This window comes from Danio aesculapii, chromosome 16 (assembly GCF_903798145.1).
Source record: "Danio aesculapii chromosome 16, fDanAes4.1, whole genome shotgun sequence".
Classification (NCBI taxonomy): Eukaryota; Metazoa; Chordata; class Actinopteri; order Cypriniformes; family Danionidae; genus Danio; species Danio aesculapii.
This window is the reverse complement of record NC_079450.1, coordinates 11,842,733-11,860,555: the sequence shown is the minus strand read 5'-3', so window position 1 is coordinate 11,860,555 and position 17,823 is coordinate 11,842,733. Positions and strand designations below refer to the sequence as shown.

At 30.8% G+C, this 17,823-nt stretch overlaps 1 protein-coding gene across 1 annotated transcript; it reads left to right on the top strand.

Annotated features, from left to right (window-relative positions):
* Window positions 1-273: 273 nt before the first annotated feature.
* On the top strand, window positions 274-15,564 carry cd22 (cd22 molecule). Its single transcript, XM_056475265.1, has 8 exons — window positions 274-398; window positions 2,884-3,255; window positions 6,042-6,308; window positions 8,345-8,614; window positions 10,863-10,950; window positions 13,589-13,628; window positions 13,999-14,108; window positions 15,187-15,564. The coding sequence occupies exons 1-8, from the start codon at window positions 359-361 to the stop codon at window positions 15,251-15,253; spliced, it is 1,254 nt and encodes a 417-aa protein (XP_056331240.1). The 5' UTR covers window positions 274-358; the 3' UTR covers window positions 15,254-15,564.
* The last annotated feature ends 2,259 nt before the right edge of the window (window positions 15,565-17,823 follow it).

The window sequence follows — 17,823 nt, the reverse complement described above, 5'->3', positions numbered from 1 at the left end:
GACCAACATTAACCATTACTGCGTCATCTCAGATCAGCTGTCATTTCCTGTTTGAGTTACTTGCTCAAGTTGCTGTTTAAGTGGGAAAATCATCAACAGAAAGTGATTTCACTAAAGAAACAATATCTTTCTGTCTGCCATGCTTTGAATGCAACATAGGCTATTATTGTTGTGCCATAAAGTGAAGGAATTAAGTAACAAGCACAGATTTAGGGAAGTTTTCCCAGCATGGAACAAGGATATCCGTTTATTGATGCAATAAGTATTTTCTGTATCGTCTTTATGTTCTTGTGGGGCAATACTGAATTGTACTAATAAGTCTAAAAGAGACCAGTGTGTTTTCTACTGAAGGGACAGCATGACTTACATGATCATATTCCTGCAGGGTCTTTTGTCAGGTGAGTTTTGTTTTTATTATGTCATTGTATTTAGTTTGTTTTTTATGACGTTGATGTTATGGAAATAAACTACATAGACTGACAACAGTGGTTTTTAACCTTTTTGACTGATAAGCTTAGGACGTTTCAGTGGTTCAAATTAGGTTTACCTCTCTTTAAAAATATCAAACAATCATATTTAATATTGAGATAGTAAAGTTAATGAGTTAAATATTTATAAACAATAGATTTTAATCATTAAACTTTATACAATTAAATGTACATAATCTGTATATCCTGCATTTTGCGTTCTGACAAGCTCTAAAGCAGAGATGCCCAAACTAGGGCTCGTGGGCCAAAGTTGGCCCATGGTAACCTTTGATTTGGCCCACCATCCTATTTGAGAAGAAAGGAAGAATGATAGGGAGGGTTTAGAGATTGTCATTTCCAACCTAATGTGACCTGTTGTCTGTTTGTTTTATTATTATAAGTTAACTGAAATTAAATTATTAGAAGTTAACTGAAATTAATCAGGTTTAGTTTAAACGTACACTGTCAGATAGAGGATGAATCAAGGCAGATTCTGTTTGACTAGTGAACTCCACTGTGTTAAATCTGATTGTTTATGGTTTTATTGCAATATGTTATCATTTTAAATGTTATAATGTATTAATAATACAATTTAAAGTAATGTTTTCCAATAAATTATGAAATTACCCATGGTAACTTTCATGTAATATAGTATATTTACCTTCAGTCCATGGCTCTCAATGATATTTGGTTTTTGGCCATTTATATGAAAAAGTTTGGGCACCCCTGCTCTAAAGCTATGGCTTTGTCAGTTATTACTTAGTAACGCACAGAAAAGAAACTGGTGTGTTTGTGTATGCTGAGGGCCCCTATAAATAGTGCTGCTTATTTACAAGAATTTAGAACTTATAAATAAAGCTTATAAATAAAATTGATATAATGTATATAATCAGATTACATTTACTTTTTTGGATTGCATAAGTACATATTATTAACCCAATGGGAGTAAATTATTAATAATTATGTGGAATTATTCCTATTTCTATTCCTCTCTCGTTTTAAGGTTTTTTTTTTTTTTTTTAATTAGGTTTAATGTTATATATTAATATTTACATTATATAAAATGTCCAAGTGAATGTCATCTTAATTCATTTTTAAACACCTGCTTCTGAATTACGTGACAAATGAAAACAAATAACAGCATAAAGCAAGAAGTAATCCAAAAGTAATCCCAAAGTAGTCATAATACATTACATTAAAAATAAGTAATCTAGAATCCATTGCTGACTAAATACTTCATCATGTCATTTGTAACCAGTAACAGAAAACAAATTGTGAGTTATTTACCTCTCACTGGTAAAAACTACTGGACTAAATAATTAACTTTTTGGTCAAGTCTGATTATCAACAGTCTAGTAGAATCGTAATTTTAAAGGTGTCATATACTGCATTGATTCAGTAAGTTACATTGTTCTCTGATATCTACATAGTAGGTATGTGACGTAGTTAAGTTAAAACATTATCCAGAAATGGATTTATATGTTCATTTATTACCCCATAAAATACCCCTAGAAGCAGAAGGTCGTTACTGACCATATTTGAAACAGTCAATTTCACCACAAACACTATGAATTAACAAATGATACAATTAAACATATCTTATGCCTCTCCGAGTTGGTGCTAAATAAATGTTTAATCTGTATATCCTGCATTTTGCGTTCTGATGAGCTCTAAAGCTATGGCTGTGGAAGTTGTTGCTTAGTAATGCGCAGAAAATAAAACCACTGCAGTTGGCTTTGACTTTGCTGCATCTCCCGCTTTCAAAATAAGAGTCCCACATATTATAAATTCTGATAAACTTAAAAATAAGTGAGAAAAGTTCTAATTGTTGCTATCACAAAACACCCTGGGGCATGTAATCCTGGACTAAAATCTAGGTTGATCCTGGAACATCATTTTTGTTCGAAAATGTAGTCCATACCTATTTCCTAAAACCAGAGGAGAATGTTTGTAGGATAACAATATTATAGGAGTGCATAAACCTAACCGTAAGTCTAAACTTAACATAAACTGTAAACATATCCCTTAATTCTGATTGGCCATTCGGAATGTTGTTCCAGGATCAAAATAGATGTTAATCCAGAAACATGTCCTACTTGGTGAAATCATTTGATGATGTAGAACGTAATGCATGCAAATCTTGAAGTCATGGCTCGTGAGTCATGCAACAGTCTGCTTTGTGTTCTGATGTGGCTGCTTTTCCACTGGAATTTTACATTTGCAGGATTTACATGAGAATGAGAAAACAATGGTGTCTGAGGCTCACTGTATATCCCAAGGGCCATTTCCATTTACTGAACTCTTATTATTATTGAGAATATACCTAGATTTGCACATTGACAACAAAAAGTGTTAGAGACTGATTAATTTATAACGCTGTGGTGACTTAACACTGACTTTGAACATTGTGTTTCAGCTGCTGTGGCTTCATGGTCAGTTTCATACAATCCTACTGGAATATGTGTACTTGAAGGATCTTCTGTGGATTTCAGCTGCTCATTTGATTATCCGGATTATCTCAGAGTTACACTTACAAAATGGTTCAGACCAGACAAAAATCAGAAACAGGATGGATCACAGCAGGGAATAACTGTCTATCACTCAAACAGAGCACTGATCAGCTGGCTGTATAAAGACAGAACAGCATACGCCAACCAAAACAAAAACTGCTCATTGCAGTTGCAAAATGTCTCCAAAGGTGACATCGGAAGATATTTCTTTCGCATTGAAACAAATTATTATTTCGAAAAATTTACAGGATCTGGTGGCATACATCTTAAAGTTGCAGGTAAATATAAGACCACATTTGTCTGATGAAGAATAAAGCATTAGCAGAATACAAACTTTGCAGTTCATCCTAAAACATAAAGAGTTCAGTGGAGGACAAACTTTAAAGAGACATTTGATAGATGGATGGATGGATGGATGGATGGATGGGTGGGTGGATGGATGGATGGATGGATGGATGGATGGATGGATGGATGGATGGATGGATGGATGGATGGATGGATGGATGGATGGATGGATGGATGGATGGATGGATGGATGGATGGATGGATGGATGGATGGATGGATGGATGGATGGATGGATGGATGGATGGATAGATAGATAGATAGATAGATAGATAGATAGATAGATAGATAGATAGATAGATAGATAGATAGATAGATTTATGTTTATTAGTCCAGTCAACATTAGCTATTCTGAATCCTGTTTTAATGTATATTTTGAAGACTCTCTATATAATGTGTTGGTAACTAAGCCCACGCAAGAAAATTCATTTAACTTAAATTCATAGATTTTGCTATTTCAACATACAGAAGTCTGATATGTGACAACATATTCAAATTATATGACCGAAAAGTCCATGTTTAGATTTCACATATATATATATATATATATATATATATATATATATATATATATATATATATATATATATATATATATATATATATATATATATATATATATATGTATATAAAACACGTCATATATCCAACATACATTTCAAAATATTCCATAAAATATCTCGAACCATTGGAATTACAAATATGGACCTATACAGTGGAAGGCAAAATTATTAGCCCTCAAATAAATTTTTTAATGTGGTAAAATGGTTTAACAGAGCAAGGATCATTTTTGCAGTATTTCCTATATACGATTTTTCCTTATGGAGGAATTATTATTTCTTTTAGTTTGGCTTTAGTTTTACATTTAAAAAATATTTTATATACTATAAATGAAAAATATAATAACTGTCATCATGGAAAGACTAAAGAAGTTAGTTATAAGAATTAGTGGTCATTAAAAGTATTTTTAAAATGTCTATGGTAAACAGCACTTGAGGAGTATTTAAAAAATGTCAAATTTCTCACAAGTGCTCATAATTTTGTCTTTAACATTAAATTCAAATGTATTAGCTATAATTATGTATATATATTTATATAAAGTCAGAATTATTAGCCCCCCTGTTTATTTTTTTTCTACAATTTCTGTTTAACAGAGAGAAAATTAATTTCAACACATTTCTAATCATAATAGTTTTAATAACTGATTTATTTTATCTTTGTCATGATGACAGTAAATAATATTTGACTAGATATTTTTCAAGAAACTTCTATACAGCTTAAAGTGACATTTAAAGGCTTAACTAGGTTAATTAGGTTAACTTGGCAGGTTAGGGTAACTAGGCGAGTTATTGGATAACGATGGTTTGTTCTGTGGACAATCGAAAAAAATTTGCTTAAATGGGCAAATAATTTTGACCTTACAATGGCTCATATATATATATAAAATATCAGACATACTGTGACAATTTCCTTGCTCTGTTAAACATCATTTGGGAAATATTTTAAAAAGATTCAAAGGGGGTTTAATAACATTATATATATATATATATATATACACACACACGCATTTCCATATGGATATCAATTGGCATTTTTATTGTGCAAATGCAAAAGAAAGGTTCCATGAATGTTAAAACCTTATGATTTTAAAGTAAACATTGTGTTTTGGATGCTTTTCATCTGCTAAACTGAATGTCCATCTTCTGTTGATTTTGATGCTGTTTAACCTTTAGTTTTTTAGCAATAGTGGTAAAAAAAAAAAAGTATTACAATTCTAAGCCTTGTAATTGTAATCTTTCTCTTTTAAAAAACATACTTTCGCTTTACTTTGCTAAAAAACAACACATTTAATTACTGTTTCTTTTTTTAAAAAGTGATTTGTTTGTATTATATTTGTAATATAAAACTTTTTCCCCTAACAATGTTTAACATGCATAATATTTTCAGCACAGGCTCTATGGGAAGATGTGCCCACACTGTAAAAATTGTATGATCAATTAGTCCTGACAACATGTGTTTTTAATTCATTGTAACTTAGAAAATTAAGTTAGAACATGATTAACTTAGTTTAATAAGTTACGCAAGCTGTTTTAAGTCAGTTTAACATAGTATAAGTTCAATGGACTCATAAGGTTAATTTGATTCAACTTAAAAATTTAAGGCAACCAGGATTTTTTTACAGTGCAGGGATACATTTTTGAGAACCGAGAAATATGTGGCTTGTGGGTACAAATGGTTGCATTTTGTGTGTGAAATGAATGCTGTGTGGAGATACTTACCTCTATTCAGCTGCCTTTTTTTCTTCTAGTTTGCTTTTAAAATCCCTTTCAGTTGGATTTAAGCAAGGGGGTATGTCGTCAGTCGATATCAGGTTGATATATTATACATGACGACAAATCACCTGACTTTTCTCATGGGCATGCATGATAAGATACGTTAATATATGCAGAAACATACACAGCGACCTCTGGTGAACTTACAAGAAAGGGCACAGGCTCACATTATGAATGAGAAAATGTGCCCCAGTATTGTTTTTGAGATTGTCAAAAATGTATGCGGCGCCCTCTAGTGCATTTGTGAATCAAAAACTGCAAGAAGATGTAGTCCCCAGTACATATTTCTTAGTTCTCAAAAGTGTATCCCTGGGCGGATAATTCCAATAAGCCTGGGTTGAATATTTTTGTATGATTGAACTCCATTAATCGCCAACTTTTTTAACAGTTTTACCTCTCAGAGTAACCGTGAAAACACAGAAGGCAAGAGAACAGATTGATGAAGGAGACTCTGTGACACTGACCTGCAGCGCAGAAAACTGCACACCAACAGAAGAGCCGTTTATCTGGTTTAAAAACCACCTTCTGCTTCCGCAAGCCACTGAGAGTGAGCTTAGGATCTCTTCTGTCTCGCACAGCGATGCTGGAAACTATTCCTGCGGCCTGAAGAACAGCAACACAACTTCATCTGCTCAAACACTGCTGGACATCAGATGTATGTAGTTTTCTAAAAGTATACTCTATGCACAATCAAAATTTGTTTTTATAAATCAATCAATCAATCAATCAATCAATCAATCAATCAATCAACTACAGTATCAATCAATCAATCAATCAATCAATCAATCAATCAATCAATCAACCAACTATAGTATCAATCAATCAATCAACTATAGTATCAATCAATCAATCAATTAATCAACTATAGTATCAATCAATCAATCAATCAATCAATCAATCAATCAATCAATCAACTATAGTATCAATCAATCAATCAATCAATCAATCAATCAATCAACTATAGTATAAATCAATCAATCAATCAATCAATCAATCAATCAACTATAGTATCAATCAATCAATCAATCAATATAGTATAAATCAATCAATCAATCAATCAACGACAGTATCAATCAATCAATCAATCAATCAATCAATCAATCAACTATAGTATCAATCACTCAAACAATCAATCAATCAATCCATCAACTATAGTATCAATCAATCAATCAATCAATCAATTAATCAATCAACTATAGTATCAATACATCAGTTAATCAATCAATCAACTATAGTATAAATCAATCAATCAATCAATCAATCAACTATAGTATCAATCAATCAATCAATCAATCAACTATAGTATAAATCAATCAATCAATCAAGCAATCAATCAACTATAGTATCAATCAATCAATCAATCAATCAATCAACTATAGTACCAATCAATGTTATCACAATACTCAACAACAGTATCATATTTTGCTAATTTATGTGAAGTCTATGGTCAATCTCAATAAATATAATTCTCAAAACAAAACTTTATTCTCAAAAATTTATTATTTAAAATTTTCTTTTAAATTCAGCATGTTTTTTTCTCAAAAACAAAACAAATTTCCTCTCAAACTTTGAGTTTATTCTCAACATTTTATTTTATTTTTTTCTAGGAATACATATAGTTTTTTTAAATATGTTTTTTGTGTCAACATTAAATTCCTAAAAAACGACATAATTCTCTAACTTTAATGAGTTTACTCTCAACATTATATTTTTAAAAATTCTTTAAATTTAAGAAGTTCTGTTCTCAAAAACAAAACAACTTAATTCTCAAAATATGAGTTTTTTCTCAACATTTTATTTGAAATTTGAAATATGTTTTTTCTCAAAACACAGAGACGTCATTCTTAAAATTTAATGAATTTACTCTCAACATTTTATAAATTTTTTTCTTTAAAATAAACGTGTTTTCTCAAAAATAAAACAATTTTATTCTCAAAATACGAGTTTATTCTCATTGTTTTAACTTTTTTTCTAGAAGTATATTGTTTTTTTCTCAAAACATAATGACTTTATTCTCGAATGAGTTCATTCTCAATATTTTATTTTAAATACATGTCTTTAAAATGTAACATGTTTTTTTTAAACACGACTTTATTCTCAAAATCTAATGAGTTTACTCTCAACATTTTATTTACACCTTTTTTCTTTAAAATGGACGTGTTTTCTCAAAAACAAAACAATTTTATTCTCAAAATATGAGTTCATTCTCATCATTACATTTAAACTTTTTCTAGAAATATATTTAGTTTTTTTCTTAAAACACTATGACTTCATTCTCGAAATTTAAGTTCATCTTTAACGTTTTACTCTAAAAACATTGCTTTAAAATGTAACCTTTTTTAATCAAAACACGACTTTATTCTTAGAAATTGTATAAGTTTACACTCAACATATGAGTTTATTCTCACATTTTTCTAGAGAAACATTTTTCTAGATGACTTCATTCTCAAAATTTAATGAGTTAATTCTCAACATTTTTAGTCTTAAATTAGTTTAATCTCACATTATAATGACTTTAACCTTGAGATGTTTTTTAAATTATTGTTATTTCTTGGCCCTAATCCTCTTCCGTACAGATTTCGCAATAACTGCGATCCCACAATTGTATGCAACGTCTCAACGCAACTGCGGCCTTACATGCAAATGTTTCAGTATTCTTGCAAACGTAGATCCTGTGGTTTCTCCACACAGATCGGCCAAAAGATGTCGAAATCAGCGTTTCATCATCTGAGGAAATACGAGAAGGAAACCCGCTGACTCTGATCTGCAAGAGCAAAGCCAATCCTGCAGTGACAAACTACAGCTGGTTCAGGATCAGAGACGCAGACGTGTCTTCTGTAGGATCTGGCAGTGAATTAACCTTCAGATCTACCAGTCTGCAGGATGCTGGACTTTACTTCTGCACCGCCACCAATCCCATTGGCACGCAGAAATCTACTGTCATAGCACTCAAAGTCAAAGGTAACAGGGACTGCTTTAAAGGAAATGAAATAAGAATATTAAATAATGATTAGAAATGGAAATTATTTTTTAATTTATGTGCTAGTTTATCTATATTACATTTATTTATATAGCAAATTGATCTTTTTCTTACTGTGCAGAGTATAGTTAAGATATTATTTTAAAAACAGCTAAATTTATTAATTCGATACTGATAAAAATAAAATAAACAATATAAAAAAAACAGAAATGAATTTTGGGGTAAAAAAATGGCACAAAAATTAGCTGGACTGGACTGGACATAAAACTTAAAAGAATAATTAAAAAATAAATAATAATAAAAATATTTACAATACAGTAATTTTAATTATTAAAAAATCTAAATAAATTTAGTATTAAATACTACAGTTTTGGTCAGGATTGGACATAAAATAAAATAAAATAAAATAAAATAAAATAAAATAAAATAAAATAAAATAAAATAAAATAAAATAAAATAAACAAACAAACAAATAAAACAAAAATATTTTGTACAATACAGTCAGTAATTTTAATAAAATTTTTACTAAATAAACTTAATATTAAACACTGTAGTTTTGGCTCAGACTGGACTGAAAATAAAAAAAGAAAAAGAAAATAAAATAAATATTTGTACAATACAGACAGTAATTTGAATACAATCTTTACTAAAAAAAATCTAATATTAAACACTGCAGTTTTGATGCAGACTGGACTGAATAAAAAAAAGAAAAAAGAAATATATATATATATATATATATATATATATATATATATATATATATATATATATATATATAATGTAATATAATGTATATAATATTGTAATATACAGACAGTCATTTTAATAATTAAAAAAATAATAATAAACTTAATATTAAACACTGCAGTTTTGGTCCGGCATTGCCTGGAACTAAAATTAAATAAATATCTGTACAATACAGTCAGTAATTTTAATTTTTACAAAATCTAAACAAACCTAATATTAAACACTGCAGTTTTGGTGCGAACTGGACCGGAAATAAAATAAAATAAAATAATTTTTTTTTTTTTTTTTTTTAAATACAGACAGTAATTTTAATACATTTTTAAAAATAAATAAACCTAATATTAAATTGCAGTTTTGGTGCGAATTGGACCGGAAATAAAATAAAATAAAATAAAATAAAATACATAAATAAAAAATAAAAAAATGTAAAATACAGACAGTAATTTTAATACATTTTTTATATAAATAAACCTAATATTAAATTGCAGTTTTGGTGCGAACTGGACCGGAAATAAAATAAAATAAAATAAAATAAAATAAAATACATAAATAAAAAATAAAAAAATGTAAAATACAGAAAGTAATTTTAATACATTTTTTATATAAATAAACCTAATATTAAATTGCAGTTTTGGTAATTGTGAATTTTCTGAAAGTAAAATAAAATAAAACAAACATTTGTACTATACAGATAGAAATTTCAATTTAAAAATATCTAAATAAACCTAATATTAAAGTTAATATTAAACCTAATAAAAACCTAACAAATTAACCTAATATTAAACTGCAGTTTTGGTGCGACTGGACTGAAATGAAATAAAATAAAATAAAATATTTTGCACAGTACCAACATAGTAATTTTAATCAGATTTTTACTAAATAATCATAATAATAAACATCGTATCCTGGTTCATTCATTAAACTGTACACAAAAATGAATTACCGAAATAAAATCTCTTTTTTACATCATTTATGTTACAACAATTTATAACCACAACAATCATGAACATTAGACAACACACAATTTAGAAGTAATTCATTTAATAATATATAAATAAAATATTAATAAGTGGAAAATAAAAAGATTTTTGGTATTTTAAAATGAAATGATAAAATAAAGAAATTAAATATATATTATTCATAATTTTAAAAACATTGTTTGGTAACTACCTATTGTGTATTGTTTTAAAAACTGCTTATATAAGCTACTACAAATATAGTAATAATTTTATCTCACAGTTCTCTCAAATTCATAGCTGCACATCGATGGATTTGCTCTTCAATGTTTGAACTTTCAGCAGTGAAATTTAAACCACACTGAACTGAACTAAACTGAACTTTAACTCTAAAAACTAGACTGACAGAGTTTCAATTTAGAGTGTCTATGTTAAGCTGATCTGACACAATCTACATTGTTAAAGCACTATAGAAATAAACATGAATTGAACTGAATTGAATTCCTATTTTTCTGTTTTTTTTTAGTGGCAAGTGATCATTTCTTGCTGAGCGCATCAGCGGTGTTTTTGTTTGTAATGGCTTTGCTGTTGGTCCTGTTTGTGCTCTTTGTAAGGTGAGTGGGTGGACAACACACAATAAAACACATACAGTTCTGAACGTGATGCATTGATTGCATTTTGTTCTTTATAAAAATGACAAATCTTCCATTGCGCAAGCTTTCGATTTCTTCATTGTCACTCGCTGCGTTCAGGTTTCAGCTTCTCTGATTACATTAATCTATTCTTCAAACAAACATGCAATCTTTTTTTTTGCAACGTCTTACACCAGCAGGCCTTTTTAACCAAATTCTACCTGTTAGTGTTTCTTAATCTCATGACTACAACTGTAATTTACTAGATATTAACACATTATAATATATATAGTTAACTGAATCTTAATTTTTACATTTTTTAAGCAAAGACTTGAAAAGTATATGTCATCAATTATGAGAACCAGTTGATGTATATGGTTAATTACTTCTGTAATGAGTTTGTAATGTGCTTCAAACCATCAGTGTTACTTTAGTGTCACCGAGATAGTTTTATTATTATTTTTTTAATTGGTGGATTTATTTAAATGTTAAATTTTAGTTCATTATTAGCAATTTTGCTGTTGTTTTGGTCATTTTGTTTGTCTATATAGTACAGGATAGTCATTTCATACTCTACATAGTCATTTTGTTTATGTCTGTGTAATATTTGATAGCCATTTTGTTCATGTCTATAAAGCACTGGATCGTCATTTTATACTCTATATAGTCCCTGTAGTCATTTTGTTTACATCTATATAGTACTGGATAGTCATGTTATGCTCTATATAGTCATTTTATGTCTATATAGTATTGGATAGTCATTTTATACTCTATAGTCATTTTGTTCGTATTTATATAGTACTGGATAGTCATGTTATGCTGTAGTCATTTTATGCTCTATATAGTAATTTTGTGTCTATATAGTACTGGATAGTCATTTTATACCCTATATGGTCTATACAGTTATATTGTTTATGTCTATATAGTACTGGATAGTCATTTTATACTCTATATAGTCATTTTGCTTTTTTTTCTAGTACTGGATAGTCATTTTATACTGTATATCAGGGCTGCTCAACCCTGTTCCTGGAATTCTACCTTCCTGCAAAGTTCAGCTACAACCCTGATCAAACACACCTGAACCAATTAAATGGGACCTGAACAGCAGTTGATAATTACAGGCAGGTGTGTTTGATATGGGTTACAAATGAAATCTGCAGAAAGGTAGATCTCCAGGAATAGGGTTGAGCACCCCAGTTCTATATATTCATTTTATACCCTATATAGACATTTTGTTTGTCTATATAGTACTGGATAGTCATTTTATACTTCATATAGTCATTTTATGCCTATATAGTACGGGGTAGTCATTTTATACTCTATATAGTTATTTTGTTTATGTCTATATAGTTCTGAATAGTCATTTTATACTCTATATAATCTATATAGTAATTTTTAAGTCTATATAGTACTGGATATTTTAAAATCTCTATAGTCTATATAGTCATTTTATGTCTATATAGTACTGAATAGCAATTTTATACTTTATATAGTCATTTTATACTCTATATAGTCTATACAGTCATTTTGTTTGTCTATATAGTACTGGATAGTCATTTTATACTCTATATAGTCATTTTGCTTTTTTCTAGTACTGGATAGTCATTTTATACCCTATATAGTCTAAATAGTTATTTTATGTCTATATAGTACTGGATATTCATTTTATATTTTATAGTCATTTTATACCCTATATAGTCTTTACAGTTATATTGTTTATCTCTATATAGTACTGGATAGTCATTTTATACTCTAAATAGTCATTTTTATATCTATATAGTATTTTATGTCTATATTTTATGTCTATATATACTAGATAGTCATTTTATACTCTATATAGTCATTTTGCTTTTTTCTAGTACTGGATAGTCATTTTATACCCTATATAGTCTAAATAGTTATTTTATGTCTATATAGTACTGGATATTCATTTTATATTTTATATAGTCATTTTATACCCTATATAGTCTTTAGTTATATTGTTTATCTCTATATAGTACTGGATAGTCATTTTATACTCTAAATAGTCATTTTTATATCTATATAGTATTTTATGTCTATATTTTATGTCTATATATACTAGATAGTCATTTTATACTCTATATAGTCTATACAATCATTTTGTTTGTCTATATAGTCATTTTATACTTTATATAGTCATTTTGCTTTTGTCTAGAACTGGATGGTCATTTTATACCCTACATAGTCTTTATAGTTATTTTATGTCTATATAGTACTGGATAGTCATTTTATACTTTATATAGTCATTTTATATCCTATATGGTCTATACAGTTATATTGTTTATGTCTATATAGTACTGGATAGTCATTTTATACTCTATATAGTCATTTTGTACCCTATATAGTCTATACAGTTATAATATTTATGTCTATATAGTACTGGATAGTCATTTTATACTCTATATAGTCTTTTTGTTTTACTGTATTTTTCTTTTAGATTTTATTATATATTTAATTTCAGGTTTTAGTTTTGTGGTTGTGTTTTACTGCAATTTATCAACCTGGTAAACCCTCCATTTTAGGTTCAGATATAGTTTATTCACTGCTGTCTTTAACCTCTTATTAAAAGTTGCATTATAAACGTTCAATTTTTTTACAGGAAGAAACAGCATACATCACAAAAGCAGACTGCGGAACAGGTATTCAATCACATTAAATACTGTTTATTTTAACATGCTACAATGCCCCCTTTTGAGCAAAAGCTAAACTGCACTGCTTACATCTGTCTCTTTAAATGCAAATGAGCTGCTCTCTTTCCAGAAGAGGGCGAAGCCTTTACAGCACATGCCTTGGATGCTCCGATTATTACTTAACATAACATCTGCGTTTGTTTTAAAGCTTCATCCCAATGTGTAGTGAGTAAAGCTCATCATTGGCCTAAATTCGTGTACACAACCTACTTATGAATGACCTAGAGAGCTGATTGAGACAAAGCATTAGTAACTAACATCAAGTAATGCAACGTTATTGTAAAGTTTGACCACTGTTTTATTTTATACCTCTGATCAGACGCCTGCAGTCACTGACGTGATTTACGAAAACCTGAGAAAATCATCTGAAACAAACTCTTCAGCTGTGATTTATGCAGATCTGAAGCTTCCTCCATCAAACTCAGACAGGTAATGAAGAAAACCTCACATCACTACACTGATTTTGTGAGCAAATACACTACCTGACAAAAGTCTCGTCTTTAATCCCAATTGTAAAGGCAATAAATAATTACTTGACTTCTAGTTGATCATTTGGAAAAGTGGCAGAAGGTCGATTTTTCTGATGAATCATCTGTTGAACTGCATCCCAATCATCACAAATACTGCAGAAGACCTACTGGACCCCACATGGGCCCAAGATTCTCACAGAAATCAGTCAAGTTTGGTGAAGGAAAAATCATGGTTTGGGGTTACATTCAGTATGGGGGAGATCTGCAGAAGATCAGAAGACATTTGTGCTGCCTATTACATTATATACCACAGGACAGGGCAAAATCTTCATCAAGATAGCGCACCTTCTCATACTTCAGCCTCCACATCAAAGTTCCTAAAAGCAAAGAAGGTCAAGGTGCTCAAGGATTGGCCAGCCCAGTCACCAGTTATTAACATTATTGAGCATGTCTGGGGTAATATGAAGGAGGAGGCATTAAAAATGAATCCAAAGAATCTCAATGAACTCTGGGAGTCCTGCAAGAACGCTTTCTTTGCCATTCCAGATGACTTTATTAATAAGTGATTTGAGTCATTGCAGAGATGTATGGATGCAGTCCTCTAAGCTCATGGGAGTCATACACTATATTAATTCTTTTTCCACTGCACCATGACTTTATATTCTATAAGGTACATTATTTCTGTTAAGTGACAAGACTTTTGTCTAAGCAAAGTCAGACCTTCCTGTCCTAATTAAATAATTAAAAATCAAGGCATGATCATATTTTATTTTGGTAATATAAGAGTAATCTAGAGGCCTTTCACATAAGCCACTTCTGATACCAAATGATCAACTAGAAGTCAAGTTATTATTTGTTGTTCCTAAAACTTGGATAAGCGATAAGACTTTTGTCAGGTAGTGTATGTGGAATTAATGTATAACTCCTTGAATTAGTTGGGTTGACAAAACAAGTTTGGATTTGGATTATTTGTAAACAAATACTGAGAAGTCTATTGTTATTTCTTGTTATGTCATGTCAAATCTTTTATTTTTTAGACCACGCTGCGACAGTCAAGAGTGCGACTCGGTCATCTACAGCCTTATTATAACAACGACTGAATAAATCTCCATAATAAAACACGATGAGCATTAACAAAAACAGTATAGTATATATATTTCTCTTTTATTCAAAAGACTCAATTTGATGGTGAATACATTTACATAGTTAAAGAAGTCACACATTATAATGAGTAAAAAAGCACTGAAGAAATAATATATACAATATACAAGGAGGATCCAAAAAATGAATACATCTATGTACAAATGTATGCATGCATCTGTATTTACAACCACATTTCACATCATCACTTGACTAAAGAAATTCATACATGTGTGTTATTTATGTAACAATATATGATGTTAAACTATTCAATAAAATGCAAAGTAATATCAATACGAAGTCAAGCGGCTCTTTGTTTTATACATGCAACAAGCATATGCTAAATGTGCAATAAATTAACACTAAAGATGTGCTGGATAAATATAACACTCCCATTATGACAGTAGTAATTCTATTTTAAAATGTAACATTAGCTGCATCAATCTGCTCACTACTGAACACACATTCAGCATTTGACATGTACAGTATTTACAGTACTCGATTCCACTCCAGTGCTCTTCTACATCGAAATTTAATAACACCCATATTCTATCTATGGCAGGGGTGCCCAAACTCGGTTCTGGAGGGCCGGTGTCCTGCATATTTGATTTCCAACCCCAATTAAACACACCTGAACCAGCTAATCAAGCTTTTTCTAGCTGTACTAGAAACATCCAGACAGGTTTGCTGAAGGAAGTTGGAGCAAAACTATGCAGGACACTGGGCCTCCAGGAGCGAGTTTGGGCACCGTTGATCTATGTTAACATAATCCTGCTAATAACAGTCGTCTTAGTGATGTTTCGTATGCAGACTGCGTCGCTTACAGCTGAAGGGGTTCATTTCAAACATGCGCCCATCTGCCATTGGCTGGACAAACAGGTTGCCCTGCCCCCAAACTCCCTCCATTGGCTGAGCCAGTTTTACGATATCGGGCCAGCCGAGATGCTCAAACAACATTTTTGGGCTGTAAATAACTTGCATTTCATTTTCGTTTAATTTTGTTAAATCACCAAATCAAAATGACGCACTTTTCGTCCTCACGAACATGGGTATTTTGAAAAATCAGTTTTTACTATGTGGTTAGGCCATTTGTCCACACAAAAACTGAAACTTTATGAAAACTCTGGCCAGGATGAAGACTTTACAAAAGTTCCAGAGTTTTTGCCTTATAATGTTGTGAAAAAAAAAAAAAAAAAAAAAAAAAAAAAATATATATATATATATATATATATATATATATATATATATATATATATATATATATATACATACATACATTTATAATCTAGTTTCAAATTAACAGTAATATATATAACTTTAAAGTTATATTCTTATTCTATATTATAAGTTTTGTGCCTTTGTGGATCCATTCAGGCCGAAGAAAGTCTAATTAGATTTGGGGGTTGAAACTTGTCTGGTAAGTGGCTGGACAGGTTCTTTCCCTATTCCTCATTTATATGCTCTTTGTCTCCACCCTAACACTACCCCCTCCTAAAACATATAATGAACAAGACAACTACTCAAATTAGACTCTTGTCGACTGTAGGAGACTCCTGTAGACTCTTCCAGACTCATGTGGACTTCTTGCAGAACAACCCACGTGTTCTCAATAAATATTTTAGCTTGAGTGTCCTGGCCTGGGTTCTCAAATTTCCAACATTCATCAACCATTCTGATTGGCCAACACAACTGGGTTTGCGCCAAACATGGAAGACAGGATTGAGGTGAATTCTGTCCATTCATGGCGAATGCATCACGCATTCTGCGTTATTCACAACACAGAACAGGTGGCAATAAAAGTGTTTTATTAAATATTTGCGCACGTAAATTGCTTCAAAGGAAGTGTGAGAACAAAGGTGAATTAACTGCTGATTTATACTTCTGTGTTTAGTGCACCCGGTGCAGCCTTCGCACAGTTGCAGAATCTTCTCTGATCCTGATGCACACTTCTCAATGTAACTACACATCGCGTTCTGTGTGACTTGGTAGCATTGATTAGTGTGGGTGGGGCTGAGAGCCACGGGAGAGCAGCAAGCCCATTAGAGCAAGTCCCGTGGAGGAGCTCCAGATGGAGACTTTTATTTTGTTATTATATGGTTAAAGTTGTTGCATGTCTGCCAGTTCCGCCTTCTGAATGAGTGTACTTGTACTGTAAATTAGCATTACAGGTATCTCTGGTATAAACAAAACACCCACAAAAAAACTCGACACAGAGGAACATAGAAACCCCAGTGCCAGTTAGCGTTTCGGGAGTGTTACTGCAGAGCAACACAAACAGAACGCAGAAGTATAAAAGCAAGGCTATGTGCAAGGCATGTGCCCTGAGGTGCGGCGATCACTCAGCGCAGACGTATAATTCCGATCGAAATGGTTTGTTTTGGTTCAATTTGGAATTTCCACATCCAAAGAGCCCAGGGGATCGTAGAGAGACTCCAGCTTGGCCCATCCCTGATCCAATTTGCGCAAAAAAAAGATTAAGTTAACTTAATCGATTTGATTTGGAACAACATGAAGGAATTGTGTAGAACCCAGCA

What these genes read in the sequence shown, in the direction of transcription:
- cd22 (XM_056475265.1), top strand. Translation starts at nt 359, where the DNA reads ATGACTTACATGATCATATTCCTGCAGGGTCTTTTGTCAG. An exon ending in CATAGCACTCAAAGTCAAAG is followed by an intron (nt 8,615 to 10,862) that starts GTAACAGGGACT and finishes GTTTTTTTTTAG; the next exon opens with TGGCAAGTGATCATTTCTTG. An exon ending in CCTCCATCAAACTCAGACAG is followed by an intron (nt 14,109 to 15,186) that starts GTAATGAAGAAA and finishes TTTATTTTTTAG; the next exon opens with ACCACGCTGCGACAGTCAAG.